Genomic DNA, 22,502 nt, shown 5'->3' on the forward strand with positions numbered 1-22,502 from the left:
GAAAAAAGATTTTAAATATTAACATGAAGCAAGTAACACTAGTAATGGTGTTTATTTATGCCTTTTGAATTATATTGTGCAAAATAAAGAAAATAAAGATTGGTTTCCTGTTTGGTTTCCTGTCACGTAAAAGGTGAATCAAAATGTATAAATTTTTTCTCGAAAAACTCAATTGTTCCATTCATACTATTCTAACACCAACACAACCCACAAAATAAAAGTTAAAATTTTAGAACTTATAAAAAAGGATACAAAAAGAAACCAAAAGCCGAATACCAAATTATGGTCCATATATAAGAATAAATAATATATAAGAAGCACTGGCACTAAATTTAATGTATTATAATTCAAGTTGTAATGTAGCATATTTACATTGTACTAAAAACACTCGATTTAAAAAAAAAAAACACTAAAAATACTGGTTAAAACTCTTATTAGTTTAAAATATCAAAATATTGACTTAAACAGTAAAACACAGCACTACAATAAGTGTTATTTTAACTGCAGCTTATAATATTTCGATTGAAATCTGTAACTAAGACTTTCAGTATTTGTCAACTCTGTATCTAAAACAATCACGGACTACAATTCTGTTCCCCCAATACGTTTCAGTTTCTTAGGATAACGAAGTCATGGTCGTTCTTACAGAAATTATTGATCTCAAATGCTGAGGGACATTTGACGCGTGTAAGAAATATATAATAGAAAAATACTTCCATAGCCAACGAAAAAGATAAGAATTAATTGGTACATACATTTCAGTTCAGGATTACACAAAACGAATTGGCCAAAACTGGTCAATTAATAAGTCATGTGTGAAACTAGAAATTATACATATAAATAATAATATGCTTATTTTTTTAAATATGTATTACTCATGTTACTAATTTTATACAAATACAAAAATGATACTACACATGCTACAGGTAAAATTTCAATGAAATGTCCTTATTAAAACACAGGTAAATTTCGCTAAAAATGTCCTATCCAAAATACAGGTAACCCAAATTTTACGTCGCTAAAATGTCCTATGAAGTCGGCGCTAAAATGACCCTATGTACTTTTTTTCTTTTTGCTAAAATGTCCCATGCCCCCTCATCTTACCTACAATGAACTTTCCATCAATAGCTATAGGTGCACAAGAACCAAATCCCTATCGATCAGCAATAGATAATCTATATGCACATATCAAAACACACCCTGAGATTGGTATAAGGGTACCTTTATATAATTTAATCGTACCCAGGGTACAGATATACACCCCGGCGAGAAGAAATTCATGACTTCATGAACTATCATGAATGGTTCGTGAATGTTCAAGAATGGTACATGAAAATTCATAAATAATTCATAAATGAAGGTTCATGAATTTAATTCATGAACTGTTCATTAAAAGTATTTTATGAATGTTCATGAAGTTTTGATGAATCACTAGCTGCTCATAAAAATTCATGAAATGTTCATTAAAAGTATTTATGAATGTTCATGAAGTTTTGATGAATCACTAGATGTTCATAAAAATTCATGAAATGTTCATTAAAAGTATTTTATGAATGTTCATGAAGTTTTGATGAATCAGTAGCTGCTCATAAAAATTCATGAAATGTTCATTAAAAGTATTTTATGAATGTTCATGAAGTTTTGATGAATCACGAGCTGATCATTGAAATTCTTGAAATGTTCATCTGTCATATGCATGTGTTATGAATAATAGATGATTTAGTAACTCAGGTAACACTGCGTGTGGGACTGTCACTGCTGTTACTGGTTTGCTGCAAGAAGGTTTTTTTTACTCTTCCTTTCCCTAAACTGCTAAAGATGTAAATTCTGATTTTCTCCAAGTTCACATATGTGCCTTTCTATTAATTGTCGTCCGGCATATAAATAACTTAGAAAAATATCAGATCAATGATAGATAACGTAAGGGTACCCAAATTGCACCGAGTACCCAAATTGCACCTATTTATAAAAAATAGCAACAGAAATCCTACAAGATTTCCTAGAGACTAATCACTTTGTATTTTTATGATTTTATACTATGCACGTCTTTGAACATAGGTAAACATATTTAGATATACACAAAACGTTCACAGTGATAATCAACAGATGGACTGTTTACTGAAAAAGCAAAATGTACGAAAACGTCATCATGCGACGTCATCAAAGCGTCATCTTCTTAAAATTAGCAAATACAATATATTATAAGTATCCATTTCGTAAAATATGAAGAGTAAGCATGGACTAATATCCAATTGTTCAAAATATTTGCAACCAGATGCTCCGCAGGGCGCAGCTTTATACGACCGCAGAGGTTGAACCCTGAACGGTTGGGGCAAGTATGGACACAACATTCAAGCTGGATTCAGCTCTAAATTTGGATTGTGATTAAAAAGTTGACAAAGCATAGGTTTCTGACACAGAATGAATGTGGTCTAATGAACTTAAAAAAAATATGTTTGCCTTTGAACAATTCACTATGCTGTTGAATATTAATCCTCTCAAAAAAATGTTTGAAGAAATTTTCTTTTTATTTATGAAATCTGAAATGAAAAAAATTGACCCCCAAATTTTTTTTTCACATCCCCCTTTCCCTTATTTCAAAACTGATCTCAATTCAAATTTCTAATGAAGTTTGCAACAATAACTACTCATTTAAATACATCATAAAATATTAAAATGTAAAAAAAGTGCTCGTTATTACTAAATGGTAAAGATTGTTTTAATCTATCAGTAGGAAGTAAAAGTGAATATACATTGTATATTGTATAAAACAATGATTTAAGTTGATTCAACTACTATTCTGGACGAAGAAAGATAACTCCAATTGAAATCCAATTGGAATTTCTTGCTATTGCACAATATTTTGCAATTATATATTTCTTGCTATTGTGCAATTGAAAATATTTGCTATTGCACAATACTGTGCAATTGAAGATTTCTTGCTATTGCACAATACTGTGCAATTGAAGATTTCTTGCTATTGCTGAATACTGTGCAATTGAAAATTTCTTGCTATTGCACAATACTTAATATAATAATTTTGGATCCTGATTTGGACCAACTTGAAAACTGGGCCTATAATCAAAAATCTAAGTACATGTTTAGATTCAGCATATCAAAGAGTCCCAAGAATTCAATTTTTGTTAAAATCAAAATTAGTTTAATTTTGGACCCTTTGGACTTTAATGTAGACCAATTTTAAAACGGGACCAAAAATTAAGAATCTACATACACAGTTAGATTTGGCATATCAAAGAACCCCAATTATTCAATTTTTGATGAAATCAAACAAAGTTTAATTTTGGACCCCGATTTGGACCAACTTGAAAACTGGGCCAATAATAAAAAATCTAAGTACATTTTTAGATTCAGCATATCAAAGAACCCCAAGGATTCAATTTTTGTTAAAATCAAACCAAGTTTAATTTTGGACCCTTTGGACCTTAATGTAGACCAATTTGAAAACGGGACCAAAAATTAAGAATCTACATACACAGTTAGATTCGGCATATCAAAGAACCCCAATTATTCAATTTTTGATGAAATCAAACAAAGTTTAATTTTGGACCCTTTGGGCCCTTTATTCCTAAACTGTTGGGACCAAAACTCCCAAAATCAATACCAACCTTCCTTTTGTGGTCATAAACATTGTGTTTAAATTTCATTGATTTCTATTTACTTAAACTAAAGTTATTGTGCAAAAACCAAGGTTATAATGCTTATTTGGGCCCTTTTTTGGCCCCTAATTCCTAAACTGTTGGAACCAAAACTCCCAAAATCAATCCCAACCTTTCTTTAGTGGTCATAAACCTTGTGTCAAAATTTCATAGATTTCTATTAACTTCAACTAAAGTTATAGTGCGAAAACCAAGAAAATGCTTATTTGGGCCCTTTTTGGCCCTTAATTCCTAAAATGTTGGGACCAAAACTCCCAAAATCAATCCCAACCTTCCTTTTGTGGTCATAAACCTTGTGTTTAAATTTCATAGATTTCTATTCACTTTTACTAAAGTTAGAGTGCGAAAACTAAAAGTATTCGGACGCAGGACGACGACGACGACGACGACGACGACGCAGACGCCAACGTGATAGCAATATACGACGAAAAATTTTTCAAATTTTGCGGTCGTATAAAAATTAAACAAAAGCTTGGTTATTAGACTTTTGACGATGTGAATTTAAGCATGGATGCAATTTGGGTACTCCTCATTAGAGAATCATGGATAGTTTGGAGGTTGATTCAAACCCATTTTTTTATGACTCAATATGGATTCAAAATTAAATTGGTGTACCTATACAATAAAGAAGGATAGGGCTACAAAATAAACACAGCATGGACATTTTTTTCTTGATCATAAAAAAACGTAGGCGAAAAAAATGTCAAAATAGGTGCAATTTGGGTACCGTCACGTTAGGCCCAACGACAGACGTTTCTCAACGTATGTACAATGTAAACAAACCTTGACCTCGTGGTTTTAATTAATCGTACTTGAACAAACTGTTCAGTACGATTAAAACCACGAGGTCAAGGTTTGTTTACATTGTACATATACGTTGAGAAACGTCTGTCGTTGGGCCCTAAAAATACCTTCCAAGTGAGTCCACTTGTTTATTCACATGCACCATGTGCCGTTTAAACTAAAGATTTTTTTTTATTATACTTAATAAAACTGCATATTAATAAATATTTGTTTGCGACACCCTTGATTTATTTTCATACTTCCGTTACGGCACAGATCAACTTCTGGCCGATATTATCTGGGGCGAGATTGTCACAGTCTCAACGTCAGCGTAAGTGCACTCTTGGGTAATACGTCACCAAAATGGAGATTACGCTGATGGAAACACGGAAAAGACATTTCCAGTCAGAAAGATTTCAGATAAGTGCATTACAAATTTAATTTAACATGACAGACATGTGTATATTATTATAAAATATAATTTGTTGAGGAAATATAATTTTTTTATGGTTTCTTTGAGCAAAGCAACATCAGAAAGTCTGAAAGCATATTTGAAAATTTATTTTTAATTATATAAACAAAATGAATAATTGTTTCCACATATGATTATTGGTAGTTACCTAAAATTTATAGTTTTTGAATTGTTTGAATTGTTCTTTTGTGAAAATAATAAGTAGCCAGTTTTTTTAATCTTCAGGGGATAAAAAGGGGGAGGGTTTTGAAATGAATTTGATTCATTAACAGCTTCAGATGTAGTGTATAAACAGGCAACAACATTTCAATTGAATTTTATTGCTTTAAAACATCTAGAACAATTGATTCTTTGTGGATTTTTTTTATACTTTTAGGGGATTGAATGATTAAATATCAAACTGGAGCTGCCAGTTTTGATAGTAAAACAGATTCCGTGGAGATTTTAGTTACATTTATTCAGCGATTCTACTTGGAAGAACAGAGACAACAAAATATTACAGAAAGAAGCAGAAACTTTACATGTATCCTTTTATATTATTATATCTGACGCATAGTTACTTTAGTTTTAATATTGGGTGGGTACAGGTGCAGATCCAGCCATTTTAAAAAAGGTGTGGGGTTCAAACTATGTACTATAAACCCTTTCATATGCATTGATCTTGCTAAAAAAGGGTGGGTTCCAATCCCCCCCAGAATCCTCTCCTTGACAGTAATTTACCCCTGTGAGATGATAATGAATAATTCATGAATATGCATGAACATTTCATGAACTGTTCATGAACAGATTTCATGAACAGTTCATCATATCTTCATGAACATTTGATGAACAATTCATGAACTGAAAATCGACAGTAATGTTCATGAACTTTAATGTTCATGAACAATTCATGAACAAGAAAGGTTCATGAACATTTAAATGTTCATGAACAACAATGATCATGAACCCTTTCTTGTTCATGAATTGTTCATGAACATTAAAGTTCATGAACATTTAATACTGTCGATTTTCAGTTCATGAATTGTTCATCAAATGTTCATGAAGATATGATGAACTGTTCATGAACAGTTCATGAAATGTTCATGCATATTCATGAATTATTCATTATCATCTCACAGGGGCCTGAGGGTTTCCTCTGGGCTGAATTTTTTTTTTAGCCAATACTTGAGCCAAAAGCCAAATTTTTGAGCCACTTTGAGCCAAAAATACTTCAAATGTTTAGGCACTAAAATGCACTTAAAGGGAAAATTCGCGATTTTTTACTTATGGTTTAAATAAGTTCATTATGACATAATATATATATTCACAAAGTTTTATCGCTATATGTGCAGTAATAAAGGAGAAATTCAATGATTAATGAAAAAATATTAACTACTTCCTGTAGGTCGTGACGTTTTCTCCTGGTTTTTGCATGCCGGGATTTAAAATACAATCATTAAAAGTCTTGGTTTTTAATCATATTTTACCGTTATCGTAAGCGTGCCGATGACAAATGCTATATCTAATAACCATCTCATAATAAGAAAATAAAACGCACAGTCGTGCAGTTGCACACATTCATGAGAAAAATTTCTATATTTACCGTATATATTTCTATTTATTTTTGTAGACAGCACAAGAAATTTTTATAATTATTTTTATTTGCTTAAATTTATACTTTTTGAGACTGATAAAGTGAATAAATTAAAGTATATAACTTTAACTGTTAAGACAATATATAGGTTTACGCTTATTGACCTTTTACTATCTACGCTTTGACTTTATTTATGCGATGTGTGTATTATTCTCCGACAATACTCATGAAAGACCTGTATAAAGGTGAAATGTTATTTGCAGATCGGTAATTAGCTTGGCCTCTAGGGCACACCGTGCCATGTGTGACTGTCTATTCGGATCAGTGGGTTATACGACAGGAGGTCAAGTTTAATACACAAATTTAAAATACATTTTAAAGGTGTTGACAAATACAAGTGAATCGCCGTGGAATTATTTAATTTTATTTGGTGCTATTATTTTATTTGAATTCAAACAGTCACGTCTCAGTCCTTACAGCTGAACGGACGTGCTGGGCCAGCTCTCCTTTACCCGCTATCTTCGATGAGGGTTTACAGTTAGATATCAACGACTTACTACTTAAGATGACAGAAACCGATCCATGCCGTACAGATAGACGTAGCGTTGGCGTACCCGCGTTAACATGCACTCCAAAACCATTGTATTATGGGGAGTGTTATGCCGATTAACGTCCGAGGGCTGTATCCTAGGCTGTTGGGTGATACGACCTTCATTTCACTGCCTCACGGCTTTGGTCCTGATAATGCTTCCTGTCATCTTTCGAACTACGTCCGAGATCATCTACCAGTACTCCATCATCGAGGCTAGCGGGCTGCCAAGCTGACCAAACAGGCCCTGAAAGCAGCCGTTAGTGAAGAATAAACAACAAAATAGTCAAAAACCAAAAACAACTCACCAAAACCAAGATGGCGGCCTCCATATTGCGACCTCCACTACTTGTTCCTGACCCATGGCTCCAGAATATTTAAAGCTCACCAAACGCCTTCGGGCACCGAGCCGACCGTGCGAGGGCTGAAAGGCCAGTCAAGGTCGTTAAACACCACCACATATATTGAATTCAAAGAAGTTACTAAACTAAGAAATGAACCGGTCAAAGTCTGGAAATTAAATTTAGTTGTCGGAATGAAATGATATACACTCTTATCATTTATTTATATTTTTTTAAAAGGGAAAATAAAACTAGTTTTACACAGCATTTTAATTGTCCTAACTTAGGCAAAAAATGTACGGGAACACTTAAATTTAGACATTTGAAAGCCATGACCAAATGAAAGGTGTACCTGTATTACATTTTTACTTCTAGCGTTATAATTGGCATTAGATTTTAGCTGATACCAGTATAACACATAGTCTCAGATTCTAGTGAGGTCGGAAGGGTTAATAATATGAAATAATATAGATTATCTGGTATCATTTGAATAATGGAAGAAGCTATACTATAAAAACAAATAAATTTATTACCAGTACACTCGAGATCAAAGGTTGTTAATTTTTCTGATCCAGTTAATTTTTACTCACATATTTTTTTTATATTTTGATTTGAGCGTGCTTGTTTTTTACATGACAGTTTTTTTTCATTTCTATTATCTCGTTAGACGAACACAAACCGGCACAGTATATTCTGCATTTGTATAGTCCGAAGTTTCCTAATTGATATTCTTGTTTCACATGTAAAATGAATGAACAATTATAAAAAAAAACGGCGTTCATTTTGAAATATAGCACTGTTTTCTAGAGTGAAAATGAAGTCACATATGTGAGGGTATAAACGGGACGAACTGATTAAAAATAACGGGACCAACAATTATATATAAAACGGATATATGCTGAAATATAAATAAAAGTAAAATTTAATTTAGAGAACATGGAGATTTGGTCTATACCTATTCTTATAACCACTCTTAAATTTTGTTAGATTTTGTACACAGGCTGTATATCACCGACAGTTTTATATTGGTATTATATTTTATAAGTTTTACCTGAGCACACCTGGTTCACTCGAAATCACGCACGTGATTCATTGACCTTGTCCATTGTGTATTAAATTAAACAAGCCTGCCAGGAAGTCAACCGTTAGAATACCCGAATATGTCATTTTTACAATACCCCGTTAATTACCGGTATTAAGCCATGCTGATTATAAGAAGACAAGTTTTTGAACGTTGGTCAAGTTAGATCAAAACCCAAAATAATCTAAAAATATACGTTAGAAAAAAGAATTTTAAAAAACTTTTACAACAAAGATAAATCTCAGTTTATAATTCCTCCACAATAAGTATCTCCGGACTTTTTTTTCACTTTATTGTGATTACTTTTACATTATTATAGCATAAGTCATATATATATATATATAATACTTGAAACTGCATCTCGGTGCCGAAAATGTAAATTTAGTGACGAGCTAAAACCAATAAAATTGAGAATGGAAATGGGGAATGTACGATCTTTTGTCATTTACAGCTTTTCAACCTGACTTCACCATTGTACGCTGAATATTAAACCCTCTAAAAAAAATTAAGATTTATTTATTGAAATATTCTTATCAATCTTAGTGAACCATTACTTGATTTGATGATTTTGGAAACTATGTAGACTTCTTCCATTACTTGGTCGGGTAGAACATCCATCAGCTTGACAAGTCATTTGAACACTCATTTATCGGACATGTCATGCTGGATACAAGGACTTTGTGGTAATTAGATATCCTTGGTCATTAGTTTTCAAGATGGCGTCTTCCCGAGAATTGAGAGTCGATTTTAAAAATCTAATAACTCACTTATCTAGACGAATAAACCTTTAATATTTTGGGAATATGCTTATTTATTTAGGATAAACCTAATATCAAATTTTATTTTTTTTGCGAATTTTCCCTTTAAATATTAACCATCTACTCAGTCCCAATATGTCAATGTTACCCTAAAAAATTTAGATTCTAATTAAAAATGTCCAGGCAATTTTATTTTCTGCATTATTAAATTGTTTACTTTTTACCTGTTGCTTTATGTGTTTGCATAACTATTGTTTATGTATTATGTTACCTTTCTTATGTAATATGTTTAATCTAATTAGTAAATTAAAAATTACCTGATCAATCCAATGTTTGTTAAAAAATGGTTTCAAGTTACAACAATGTACAATGTGTTTAAAACGATAGTAGTTAAATAAATTACAACTTTCTCCAAATTATACAAATACAAATACAAATACAAATATTTTATTGGCACAAACACAATTATATAAACAAGAGTGCACACACTGAAATGTCTCGCCTGCTCTCCATTATCACTTTTAATGTGAGAAAATTGACCTAAACATGCAAAAAATACCACATAATCACTGACCTATGATATAAGGTCAAGTTCAGCAGAATTATGTCAGACAGACATGTACACCCTAAGACCAATCTATAAACCAAATATACTTGCCCTATCTTTTGTAGTATTAATTTAGAGAAATGGACTTAATCACGAAAACTTAACGTTGATCGCTGAACCATGAAATGAGGTCAATGACAGGTAAACTGTACCAGACAGACATGTACACACTAAGACCAATCTATAAACCAAATACAGTTGCCCTATCACTTGTAGTATTAAAGAAATGGACTTAATCAAGAAAACGTAATGTTGATCACTGAACCATGAAATGAGGTCAAATCAAGGACAGATGAACTGTACCAGACGGACATGTACACCCTAAGACCAATCTATAAACCAGATATAGTTGTCCTACCACTTGTAGTATTAGAGAAATGAACTTAATCACGAAAACTTAACGTTGATCGCTGAACCATGAAATGAGGTCAAGGACAGGTGAACTGTACCAGAAGGACATGTATACCCTAAGACCAATCTATAAACCAGATATAGTTGCCCTACCACTTGTAGTATTAGGGAAATGGACTTAATCACGAAAACTTAACGTTGATCGCTGAACCATGAAATAAGGTCAAGAACAGGTGAACTGTACCAGACGGACATGTATACCCTAAGACCAATCTATATACCAGATATAGTTGTCCTACCACTTGTAGTATTAGAAAAATGGACTTAATCACAAAAACATACATCAATTTTCAAGTGGTCAGTGAACCATGAAAATGAGGTCAAGTACAATTACGTATGCCAGACAGAAACTTCATATCATGAGGCATCTACATGCAAAATATGAAACATTCAGCTTTTTTAACTTCTGAAATATAAAGGTTTATAAAAAGTTTACGCCGCCGCCGCCGGATTTGCATACCCAAGTCTCGCTTCCGCGACAAATGTCGCAGGCGAGACAAAACTATTTACCAATTGACAGAAGGGATTTATTCACCTGAGTCTGAGACCATTAATTAGCACTTTTTTTTAAGGTTTATGTACCCTTCTGTAGCCATTTTTGTACGAACTTTTCAAACTTCAATTGTATCAAAACTACAGATATTATGAATAATAGAGATAGGCCATTTTGTACATATTCCAAGGGGAAACTTGATGCAAAGCATTATTTTTTACTGTTCCATTGCATTTAATAGAAAAAGAGGACTTTGTGGCAAATAAATCAAGATTTTTATAGAAAATCCACAGCCTTTATCCTTGTACTCTCATATTTGGCAATATGATGACTGATAGATATAGGATTATTGCATGCAGTGCTAGCATTGATTTCCTTAAAACAAATTTATAAATGTAGTTATTGGTTAAGACAAGTATAAATATGGCCAAAATCAAGTACACCTTTTAGGGTTCGCTCGACTTTAGTGACTCAGCACGAGGTGTTTTGGTATTACAGGTTACTTAGAACTTTTTGTAAAAAATAAACACTAGCACATTATAGAAAATCAAGTAATTTATGTTTCAAATTTTATAACAAAAATCTCTGTATTAAAGGCTGTGGATTTTCTATAAAAATCTTGATTTATTTGCCACAAAGTCCTCTTTTTCTATCAAATGCAATGAAACCGTAAAAAATAATGCTTTGCATCAAGTTTCCCCTTGGAACATGTACTAAGTAAATGGCCTATCTCTATTATTTAAATTATATCTTTAGTTTTGATACAATTGAGGTTTGAAAATTTCGTACAAAAATGGCTACAGAAGGGTACATAAACCTTAAAAGTATTTACCAATCGTATCAAAAGATAACCAGATGCTCCGCAGGGCGTAGCTTTATACGACCGCAGAGGTTGAACCTTGAACGGTTGGGGCAAGTATGGACACAACATTCAAGCTGGATTCAGCTCTAAATTTGGATTGTGATTAAATAGTTGACACAGCATAGGTTTCTGACACAGAATGAATGTGGTCTAATGAACTTAAAATTTTTGTTTTCTCTTAGAGCAATTCACTATGCTGTTGAATATTAATCCTCTCAAAAAAATGTTTGAAGAAATTTTCTTTTTTATTTATGAAATTTCAAATGAGAAAAATTGAACCCAATTTTTTTAATCACATCCCCCTTTCCCTTATTCCAAAACTAATCTCAATTAAAATTGCTAATGGAGTTTGCAACAATAACTACTCATTTAAATACATCATAAAATATTTAGATGTAAAAAAACTGCTTGTTATCACTGAATGGTAAAGATTATTTTAATTTATCAGTTGGTAGTAAAAAGTGAATATACATTGTATATTGTATATAACAAAGATTTAAGTTGATTCTGGACAAAGAAAGATAACTCCAATTAAAAAAAAATCTTGCTATTGCACAATATTTTGCAATTAGATATTTCTTGCTTACTATTCTGGACAAAGAAAGATAACTCTAATTAAAAAAAAATTGCTATTTCACAATATTGTGCAATTAGATATTTCTTGCCATTGCGCAATACTGTGCAATTCAAAAGACTTGCTATTGCACAATACTTAATATAATAATTTTAGATCCTGATTTGGACCAACTTGAAAACTGGGCCCATAATAAAAAATCTAAGTACATTTTTGGATTCAGCATATCAAAGAACCCCAAGATTTCAATTTTTGTTAAAATCAGACTAAGTTTAATTTTGGACCCTTTGGACTTTAGTGTAGACCAATTTGAAAACAGGACCAAAAATGAAGAATCTACATACACAGTTAGATTTGGTATATCAAAGAACCCCATTTATTCAATTTTTGATGAAATCAAACAAAGATTAATTTTGGACCCCGATTTGGACCAACTTGAAAACTGGGCCAATAATCAAGAATCTATGTACATTTTTAGATTCAGCATATCAAAGAACCTAACTGATTAATTTTTTGTCAAAATCAAACTAAGTTTAATTTTGGACCCTTCACATGCCCTTTGGACCTTAATGTAGACCAATTTGAAAACGGGACCAAAAGTTAAGAATCTACATACACAGTCATGACAGTTAGATTCGGCATATCAAAGAACCCCAATTATTCAATTTTGATGAAATCAAACAAAGTTTAATTTTGGACCCTTTGGGCCCCTTATTCTGTTGGGACCAAAACTCCCAAAATCAATACCAACCTTCCTTTTATGGTCATAAACCTTGTGTTTAAATTTCATAGATTTCTATTTACTTATACTAACGTTATGGTGCGAAAACCAAGAAAAATGCTTATTTGGGTCCCTTTTTGGCCCCTAATTCCTAAACTGTTGGGACCTAAACTCCCAAAATCAATACCAACCTTCCTTTTGTAGTCATTAACATTGTGTTTAAATTTCATTGATTTCTATTTACTTAAACTAAAGTTATTGTGCGAAAACCAAGAATAATGCTTATTTGGGCCCTTTTTTGGCCCCTAATTCCTAAACTGATGAAACCAAAACTCCCAAAATCAATCCCAACCGTTCTTTTGTGGTCATAAACCTTGTGTCAAAATTTCATAGATTTCTATTAACTTAAACTAAAGTTATAGTGCGAAAACCAAGAAAATGCTTATTTGGGCCCTTTTTGGCCCCTAATTCCTAAAATGTTGGGACCAAAACTTCCAAAATCAATACCAACCTTCCTTTTGTGGTCATAAACCTTGTGTTAAAATTTCATAGATTTCCATTCACTTTTACTAAAGTTAGAGTGCGAAAACTAAAAGTATTCGGACGACGACGACGCCAACGTGATAGCATACGACGAATTCAAATTTTGCGGTCGTATAAAAAGCTTATCATCGATTTCCTGTTACATGCTTAGTTGATGAGTAACATCTGATAACTTCTGAATACCGCAACATGCATGATCCGAAGTAACGAACTAGAAAATGACATCGATGTTCGCAACAACAGATTAGAATGACCAGAAATCTTTTGCGCCACATTTCTGCGCCAAAGTAAATATTTTTGCGCCAAATTAATAGATTTATCGCCAAATGCGCAAATGGCGCACGCCAGCGGAAAGCCTGGATATACATTAAAGGAATGTTCACAAATCTCATTAGTGATGTAATATTCACTAATTTGCATCTCATTTAGTGTCATTTTGGTTGGCAAGTAAACAGACTAATTAACAATGGCCAATTACTCGATAACAAGAATGTGTCCTTAGTACACAAATGCCCCACTCGCACTATCATTTTCTATGTTCAGTGGACCGTGAAATTGGGGTAAAATCTCTAATTTGGCATTAAAATTAGAAAGATCATATCATAGGGAACATGTGTACCAAGTTTGAAGTCGATTGGACTTCAACTTCATCAAAAACTACCTCGACCAAAAACTTTAACCTGAAGCAGGACAGACGGACGAACGGACGAACGAACGGACGGACGAACGAACCAACGGACGGATGGACGAACGAACGGACGCACAGACCAGAAAACATAATGCCCCTCTACTATCGTAGGTGGGGCATAAAAATCCCAATTTTCAAACTTTAATTGCTTTGTTATTTCTACATGTAGATCGATTTTTGGTCTGTAAATTTAATTTTAAATCAGAGTTGGAAATAGCAGCCCGACCGCCAGTCCATGACTGGCTAATTTTTGGCAGGGCTGGCTAATATTTCCCCAAATTTATATAGCCATCTAGTAAATATATTGAAATATTGCATTCAGGGCTGGCTAGAATTTTTTTTTAGAAAGTTTTGTTTTCATCTGTGGAAAAATGAATTTATTATTGAATTTTGAAAATTCATCCATGTAGTTTGGAAAAGTTTGAAAATGAACCTACATTTACATACACCAGCTGCAGATAACTGAATATTTATTCCAAAAGTTTACCATTACTAAGAGCTTTCAAAATGATTTTAAGAACCAAAAGAATTTTATAATTATCTTGAATAATAAAAAAGTTACAAATGTATGACGATTTAAAGTTAATACCCGCACCTTTATGCATTTTTTTCCCACCAAAACAAAAACACAGGTGACCTGTGACGTCATGGCGAACATTCCTATAATAGACGTATTTACACTTTCGTCCACCATTGCACAAAATCATACAGGATTCCGCAAAATTTTGTGTCACAAAATAAAATGTTTGACGCCATAATTTAAAAGTGATTGTCGAGTGACATCAAAAGGTTATTCGAAGACAATTCTTGGGGTCATTCGGAGCAGAATTCCAGGTGTAAATTCAACTATAGTACCCTGGGTACGTTTATAACAATTTTAGTTACCCAGGGTACAGTTATACATTCAAATAGTACCCAGGGTACTTAGATATAGTACCCAGGATGACAATGACCCCTTCAGCCTTACTTTTCAATACCATACATCAAGGAAGTAAATTTAAAGTCGGTGAAACATTAAAAAGTCCTTGCATACATGTACATTATTTGACAGTAATAGGAACCCCAGATGACCTTGTTGCCACTAAAATGTTTAAGGCGAGTATTTATTGCGGTGGTTCCGCATTCAATATCAGGTTTACTCTCTGCAGTGGGACCCCTGATTTATTTTGGGTTATTTTGGTTATGCAGGTACACCCCCCCCCCCCCCCCCCCCCCCAAAAAAAAATTATAGAGTAACTGTACGTGGAGTCGTACACTTAAAAACTGTTAGCAATTGACCCCTTAACTGAGTTGTCAAAGATAAAACTTTTGTATTTGAGCAATAGAGTATTATGAAGAGTTGTAAAGGGTCATAGTTTTATATGTCACGTGTGCCTCGTTTTGAAATTATACAACAAAACATAAATAAGATATGGCCATCTGCAGGCTAAAATCGGCACTTCTCATATAGTAATAATTTTTAAAATCGCCTCATTACACGTAATTTGTATAGAAATAATGTGAACATCACAACTGACCAGTTTTTGCCTGCTGGTTTGCTTACTGGTGTCAGAAAAACAAGCCAGATTGCCATTTTTGCATTATTTCCTGGTAAACGAAATCAAACAAACCAGTAAAATAGCACGTGCAAAATCACAATTCTTTATTCAGTAACTACTTAAATTTGTTTGTCTTACAACATTTATCAATTGCATCAAGTTTCTTCAATATAACGTTGCCCTCTTTGTTGTTTTTGGGAGAAAACTGTGTTTTCCTATTTTTCCAATTTAGGTGCATGCGTACTAACTTTTATTTGTGGTTATTTATATTATTTTACCGTAATTATTTACACTATACTGTTAAATCTGAGGCAAAATAAACCTTTTGAAAGGCAAAAATGTTTATTTATCATAGGTTACGTGAAGAGCAATATTTTCCGGGTGTACGACTCCACGCCCTTTTTTTTTCAGGATTTCTAGGGTTCAATAAATCAGCTTGCAGTAAGAAATGCCAGTCCCCATATTTAAAAACCAAAACAAAAACAAAAATCATAAAATACCAGTCCATTTACCAACACATGTACATGATCAAATAAAATCACTGGGCCTATAAATGTCTCAAAAGTGTACAAATCCACGTCCGGTCACTCTACATGTTATATGTATGTCATGATTAACAGGATCAGTCAGGGGACTTACTGAAATAGGTGATTTTTAAATCACTTTTTTTAGTAGCAAATTCGATGTTTTGTCACAAATTGGGATTTTGTAGTTTTTTCAAAATTTTAAACAAATAGGTTTAAAAAATATCTTTGAATTAGTAAAATTAAACAATATGAACTTTTTGCTTCTTTTAAGTAGCAAGGTTTATGCCTTTGATGTTATCATTTAGCTGAAAATTCTATTTTAGTTGAAAAAATGCTATAATAATGGCTTTACACAATGAACTGATACTTTCTTAAAAGATTTTTCACAGCAGTGGGAGTATTTTTCCTGTGAAGTTCAAGGTTTCATCTTTCAGATTATGTAATAAAATTCTACTGTTCGCGATAAAAATTTCACTGTTCGGGGGTGTTGAAATTAGGGGGGGTTATTAATAGAATGATACTTAAAGAAGTGATTTTTGGGAAGAAAATTGAGGTCTGATACTTAAACAAGTGATTTTTATGTCATTATCCTAGATTCAGTACAAGGTCATCACCTGAAATGACCTGGTCATCCTAGACAACACAGATGTTGGTTCTGATAAGTTTAGAAACATAATTCAGTGGCGGATCCAGAGGGGGGGTTCCGGGGGTCCGCACCCCCCCCTTTATTTTGGCCGATCAATGCATTTGAATCGGGACATATGTTTGCACCCCCCCTGCACCCCCCCTTTGCCCTGGGCTAGCACCCCCCCTTTCGAAAATTCCTGCATCCGCCACTGTAATTAGTCCCTGGATCATTTGTATTTTATATTTAAAGCTACAATAAAATTAAATCACTTCTTCTAGTGATTAATTTGTACTACTTAAATAGGTGATTATTAAAGAAAGACAACTCTAACTTCCAACCTTTATGGAAATAATGTTACTTGAATCAGTGATTTAGAAAATCACTTGTTTAAGTAAGTCCCCTGACTCAGCCGGACAGCAAATCTCATAATGGCGTCGATTTTATTATTCTGGTCACGTGATTTTCAGTTCAAAAAATGCCATTTTTTAGCAACGGCAATGACGCCACGAAATCGACGGCGTAAAGCTATTTTGTGTATTTAGCATGCTTAACCAAATACATCATTAAATACGGCAGGTTTCAAACTTTGACTGCGTTATTCATTTAAGAACGAAAAAATAGAATTTCCTTGATTATTTGATTGGGAAAGATGAAAAAACGTGCCGCGGCCGTGACACTTCTCGGTAAATAAATGTAAATTGAAATGACACACGGAATGGTAACGTATTTTCCTTTATAGGGATGATACCTCCTGATATTATGAACATGAAATTCCTATTGATACAAAAACTCGCCAGGTAAAACGGCATTGTGTCAATTCAACAGGCCCAAAACTAGCGACCGGCCAAAGGGAGATAACTCGAATGAAAAGTCGTTGAAGGGACGGCTGATCAGAAACGAGAGAAAATAACCATTTCGCTCAATTTTAGTAAGTGAAAGAGTTCATTCTGGGGTAAAATATCCAATAATTTATCAGTGTGCGAAGGAAAATGTGTAAATATGAAAAACACCTTGGATATTACAATTAATCATTGGAATGAGGGCACCTGTCAGGTATCAAGACCCAAACAGTGAGAGAAAGTATAATAGAATGTATGTCTGCTTTGGTAAATCACTATTTAATTACATATTGCATAAAAATATCTGATAATCATCTAGAAATCGGGGAAATTGCAAATATTATTACATATTCAGTTTAAAAAATATAATTACTACAGCTTCAGAAACAATATAAAAAAAAAGTTTTCTATATGGTTATTTTTTTACATAAATTAAGTGAGGGGTTTTGAACCAGTAAATTGTTAAAAAAAAAATACTTGCCTAAAGCTTTGGTGTTAAAATTCCATCATTAAAGGGGGGAATGTTGCAGAATATTCCCTGATTGCATGAGTATACCTCTATTTTGTCATATATATATACTTTGATGGAAATAATTATTTCATGGCATACTTTTTAGAAGAATCATAAATTATTATTCTTGAATACACATAAATTCTTAATTTTGATTCAGCATTCAGTGATGCAGAAACATATTGTTTCTTAGTAGATCTACATAAAAACATATTTTATAAAGATTATGGGTATAAAATGTACAATTTTGCTGTTATATATTCTATTCTAGAATAATGTTTTTAGAGAATTTCTGTTAAGACCCAATGTCAATTATATCTGTGAACTTAATAAATGTTTATTTCCATTTTAAATATGTTTATCTATGCAAGTAATTATTTTAATATGTGAGGCCTATTAATGATGAACACTGAAATGTAACAACTTCTAGTCACTGGCGATAGGATATTATACCCTTGACAATTTTGATTAAAAATTGAATTAATCAAAGTACTCTATAAGAAGGCTTTACCAAAAATGTAATTTCTATGTGTTTGTAAGTAGCAATATTACAAAGTAATAAAAATTTAGAAAAAATAATAAATAATTAAAACAAAATCAGGGCTTTATTTCATTTTGTATTGAGAGACTGATTAAAAAAGTAAAATCTATTCCTGAAAAAATAGATGTCATAAAAATATTGCATTTTATATTGAACTTTGTTCTCTGCAGTGGTTTTTCATTCTAACTATATATTTAGATTTGGCCTGATAGTGACACTGTCATGTGTTTTGTTGTGTGCTGTCTCATTTTAGAAAAGGGGTTATATTGTAAAATATAAATTCTGAAATGTAGTAGTTTAAACTTTGTTTTTTTTTTAAATCATTTGGCTTAGGAGATATTATATAAATCTAAGCATAGAATATGGATACCCATACAGTCCTCTTGAGTCATGTCTGTTTAACATTTAAGATAAAGTAAATTTTATATTTTTCTAGAATAAAGTAAAACTGAAAATAGCTTTCTCTCTAATTATATGTAATTCAGTAGGATAGTAATGCATGTACTCAAATTGAAAAAAAACAATCACAACATTCAACAGCTTGAGCCATGGAGTGTGGAAAATAATTATATAATGAATATAACCTTTTTATATAATTCATATAATATATAGTATAATATATATTGACATAATGTTCTCAAATAATATATACCATTATGTCCATATGAGACATATGATATATAACCATTTCTGGTAACATATATATATAGACTGAAATATGTGTAATAATGAAGAATTAAAAAAAAAAATACCATGTTGACCTGATATATAAATCCTCAATCATCAAATGCAGGTGCATGCAGCTTAACAATTGTAAAAAAAGAATGAACTAGACTAAGTATTCATTAATAGAGATTAATTAACTAATAGGTAAACTGGATGCAGATTGAACAATCATCTATGGAACAATTATTGAATGACTGCTAGAACCTGGAAGATGAATAGGGAACAAGCACAAGCAATATTATATTATGAAGTGATATCATCTTCATTCATTTGAAATTACATCTGAAAGCTACAAAATAAGGATCTGACTCTCTTCAAACTGTTTTCCTCTGTTATTTACCTATGATATATCTGATCTCAGAATGTTTACACTGGACATGTCATTCTTTCACTGATTCAGGACAAAACCTGACAAGTGTCACAATAATTTACACCTGGACTTCCCAAAAAATAATGCACTGCTAAAAGGATGTTATTGGGAGGTTTGTGTACATTTTATTACATGTTTAATGCGCTGAATTCATAAAATTTGTGTGATTTATATGAAAGTAAAAAAAAATTTGTTCATTTTTAGTATTTTTGTGTACTGGGGCATGAAAAAGGGAAATAAATTACACAAAAAATAACAGATTTTGTTCATTTCAAATGGCATGTTGACTGTCTTTTCATTAGTGGCAAGTCTGTCATATTTCGGAGCTGTTTTAGTCAAGAGCAGAGCAGTTTCATCAAAAAGAGAAGGGAGTCCCCGCAGGGCCTTACCAATTTGTGATGTGTACTGGAATTGTGCTCGTGTGTAAACAAGGAAGGGTAACGTCATGTGACTACCCCAGTTCTGTTCTCCATGCTCCAGTTTATCAATATAAACTGATCATATTTATTTTTCCTAAGTAAAACGGGTTTGTGTCAATTCGTCCAGAGTTGAATATTTGTCAATGACAGTCGATGTTGAAAAATGGCGGTTCCGAAGGCTGAAAATAAATGACTTGAATTTCTGATTCAACGATGAAATTATTTGACTTCTCATATCTTTTAAATACTTGTTAAAATTATCATATCATGCATACCGCTCGTGATACGTTTAGTTTCTTATAATTTAACAAATTCACGATTTCCTGCCGGATCGTCTTCCGCGGGGAATTATTTTTCTACGCAGCGACATCTGTTGACGACGTTCTCTTAAATTATCTCCACTTGATTCTCGAATAATAAATCCGGGTTTTTAACGGACAAATCAGGGATTTGCTGTCCGGCTGGACTGATTAACTAGTGTCTTTACTGAAGTTCTATAAAAACTTTCGTGTCTATTAACTTACCATCTCTTAAAAACTTAAATACACATTCTCTTAAAAGTTCAACTATACGGTCTCTTGAACCATTAAATTTCTTGTTTTCACGGTATAAATTTTCCACAACTTCTACAATGGCGTCGCACCAGAACCATGCAAAAGGCACCCCTAATCCTACGTCATATTTGATGTCTAAGTCTGAAAATGTTACCGGATAAGCAGCATCGCAAGTTTTTATTTCTATGCTCGAAAACAAACTTCCTAAAACTGAGCCTGAGGAATTTCGATTTCGGTAATCAAAATGTTTCCGGAGAATGTCTTCCATTGCGTAATCTGATTATGTGCCCCTGTTACCTGTTACCTTCTGTAGATCCCTCCTCTATCAGGAGAACCTGGAGTTCATCCAGTAAAATTTTGTTACTTTATATTTACATCTGTTTCCAGTCACTATACATTATCTTTAAACAATTTTATCTATTTACAGCCTATGAGTTTGGTAAACCTTACTACTTTTAAATGTTAACTTTATTTACTTTCAAGGAGCGCACTACGCTTTTCATGGAGCGAGTAACACAGGCTTCTAGTGATGAGGGCCCTCATGGGGTTTTTGATTATGTGATTACTTGGCCGTTTTTTTAATGATTATTTGATTATTAAGCCAAATATTTCATGATTATTTGATTACCTAGGACTGTATTTTTAGTTTATGATTATTTGATTACTAAAGAGAAGCAAATATTTAATGATTATGTGATTATATTGGCAAAAAAATGGTGATTATGTGATTACTAGGACCCCCCATGAGGGGCCTCAGTGATTGATTCCACCAAATTTATGTCATTTCTCTTTAACACATAGTACCAGTCAAAAAGACTACAGTCCAAGATTAATTGTATCATATTCGAGTTGCTAACGCATATGTCAGTCCATGAAGCAGTCCCAATCTTTGGTACAACAACTGCATAAAGCTTTGAGATAAAGATGTCTCTAATACTTGTTAAGGCAGAGCATACGACAAGAAAATGTTCTAAATTTTCAGTTCCTTCCTCACATAGCGGACAAATTGAAGTTTTTTGACCATTTGAAAATTGTGAACGGTGGTACTGTAGAATATATGTATCCAAAAGCATTTTGATCTTATAACAGGCTTTACGTATACACATTTGTTCTGAACCAGCACTTTTCCATATAGAATTAACAACACCAATTTTACAGTTTTTTATATTTAAGTACCGTAATGACGGTTTTGATTTTGCTTCAGTGAGTAAACAGTTTTTCGAACCAAAAGCCATCAACACACTTTTTTACTTTCATTTTCCACTTGTATTTTGTCTCTGGTTTAAGTAAAACCTCTGAGGCACACGGTAAGTTATATTGTTTCAAAATCTTGTCAGCCCTAATAAACCAGCTTTTCGAGTTTTTTTCCTTTTGTAGACAGTTGACGCTTAGCAAGATCATTTTCGACAGAGTCACTTCTAGCTATGGTACCAAACGTTATCAGAATCTTTTTATGTAGAAGTGCAATAATAGGTAATTGACCTAAAAGTAGATAAGCTCCAGCATTGGAGGCTCTAGCGGGTAGATTTTGAATTTGTTTCAGAAAGTTATTACAAAAAATATTTAAGCGGGAAATATCTTTAGCACTAAGATTTACAATTTCAAGTCCAAATAACAATCGTGGAACCACATACGTTGACCATAGTTTACATGACACCTCTGGGTTAAGTCCATTT

At 32.7% G+C, this 22,502-nt stretch overlaps 1 protein-coding gene and 1 long non-coding RNA gene across 3 annotated transcripts in view; one reads left to right on the plus strand and one right to left on the minus strand.

Moving 5' to 3' along the window:
• LOC143084934 (uncharacterized) overlaps nt 1-22,502 on the minus strand; it is a 42,129-nt gene that overhangs the window by 15,899 nt on the left and 3,728 nt on the right. Inside the window, exon 1 of one of the 2 annotated variants that reach the window (XM_076261014.1) lies at nt 20,797-21,275. The exons of the other annotated variant lie outside the window; for it this stretch is intronic. Within the exon in view, the coding sequence (XP_076117129.1) occupies nt 20,797-21,094 (298 nt within the window). The 5' untranslated portion in view covers nt 21,095-21,275. Of the gene's footprint in view, nt 1-20,796; nt 21,276-22,502 lie in introns of those variants that run through there. 2 annotated transcript variants of the gene reach the window in all.
• LOC143084927 (uncharacterized) lies at nt 17,452-19,966 on the plus strand. The gene is made up of 2 exons (XR_012981210.1): nt 17,452-17,794; nt 19,628-19,966. It is a non-coding gene; the product is annotated as an uncharacterized LOC143084927 (long non-coding RNA).

The sequence above is a fragment of the Mytilus galloprovincialis genome, chromosome 1 (assembly GCF_965363235.1).
Source record: "Mytilus galloprovincialis chromosome 1, xbMytGall1.hap1.1, whole genome shotgun sequence".
NCBI lineage: Eukaryota > Metazoa > Mollusca > Bivalvia > Mytilida > Mytilidae > Mytilus > Mytilus galloprovincialis.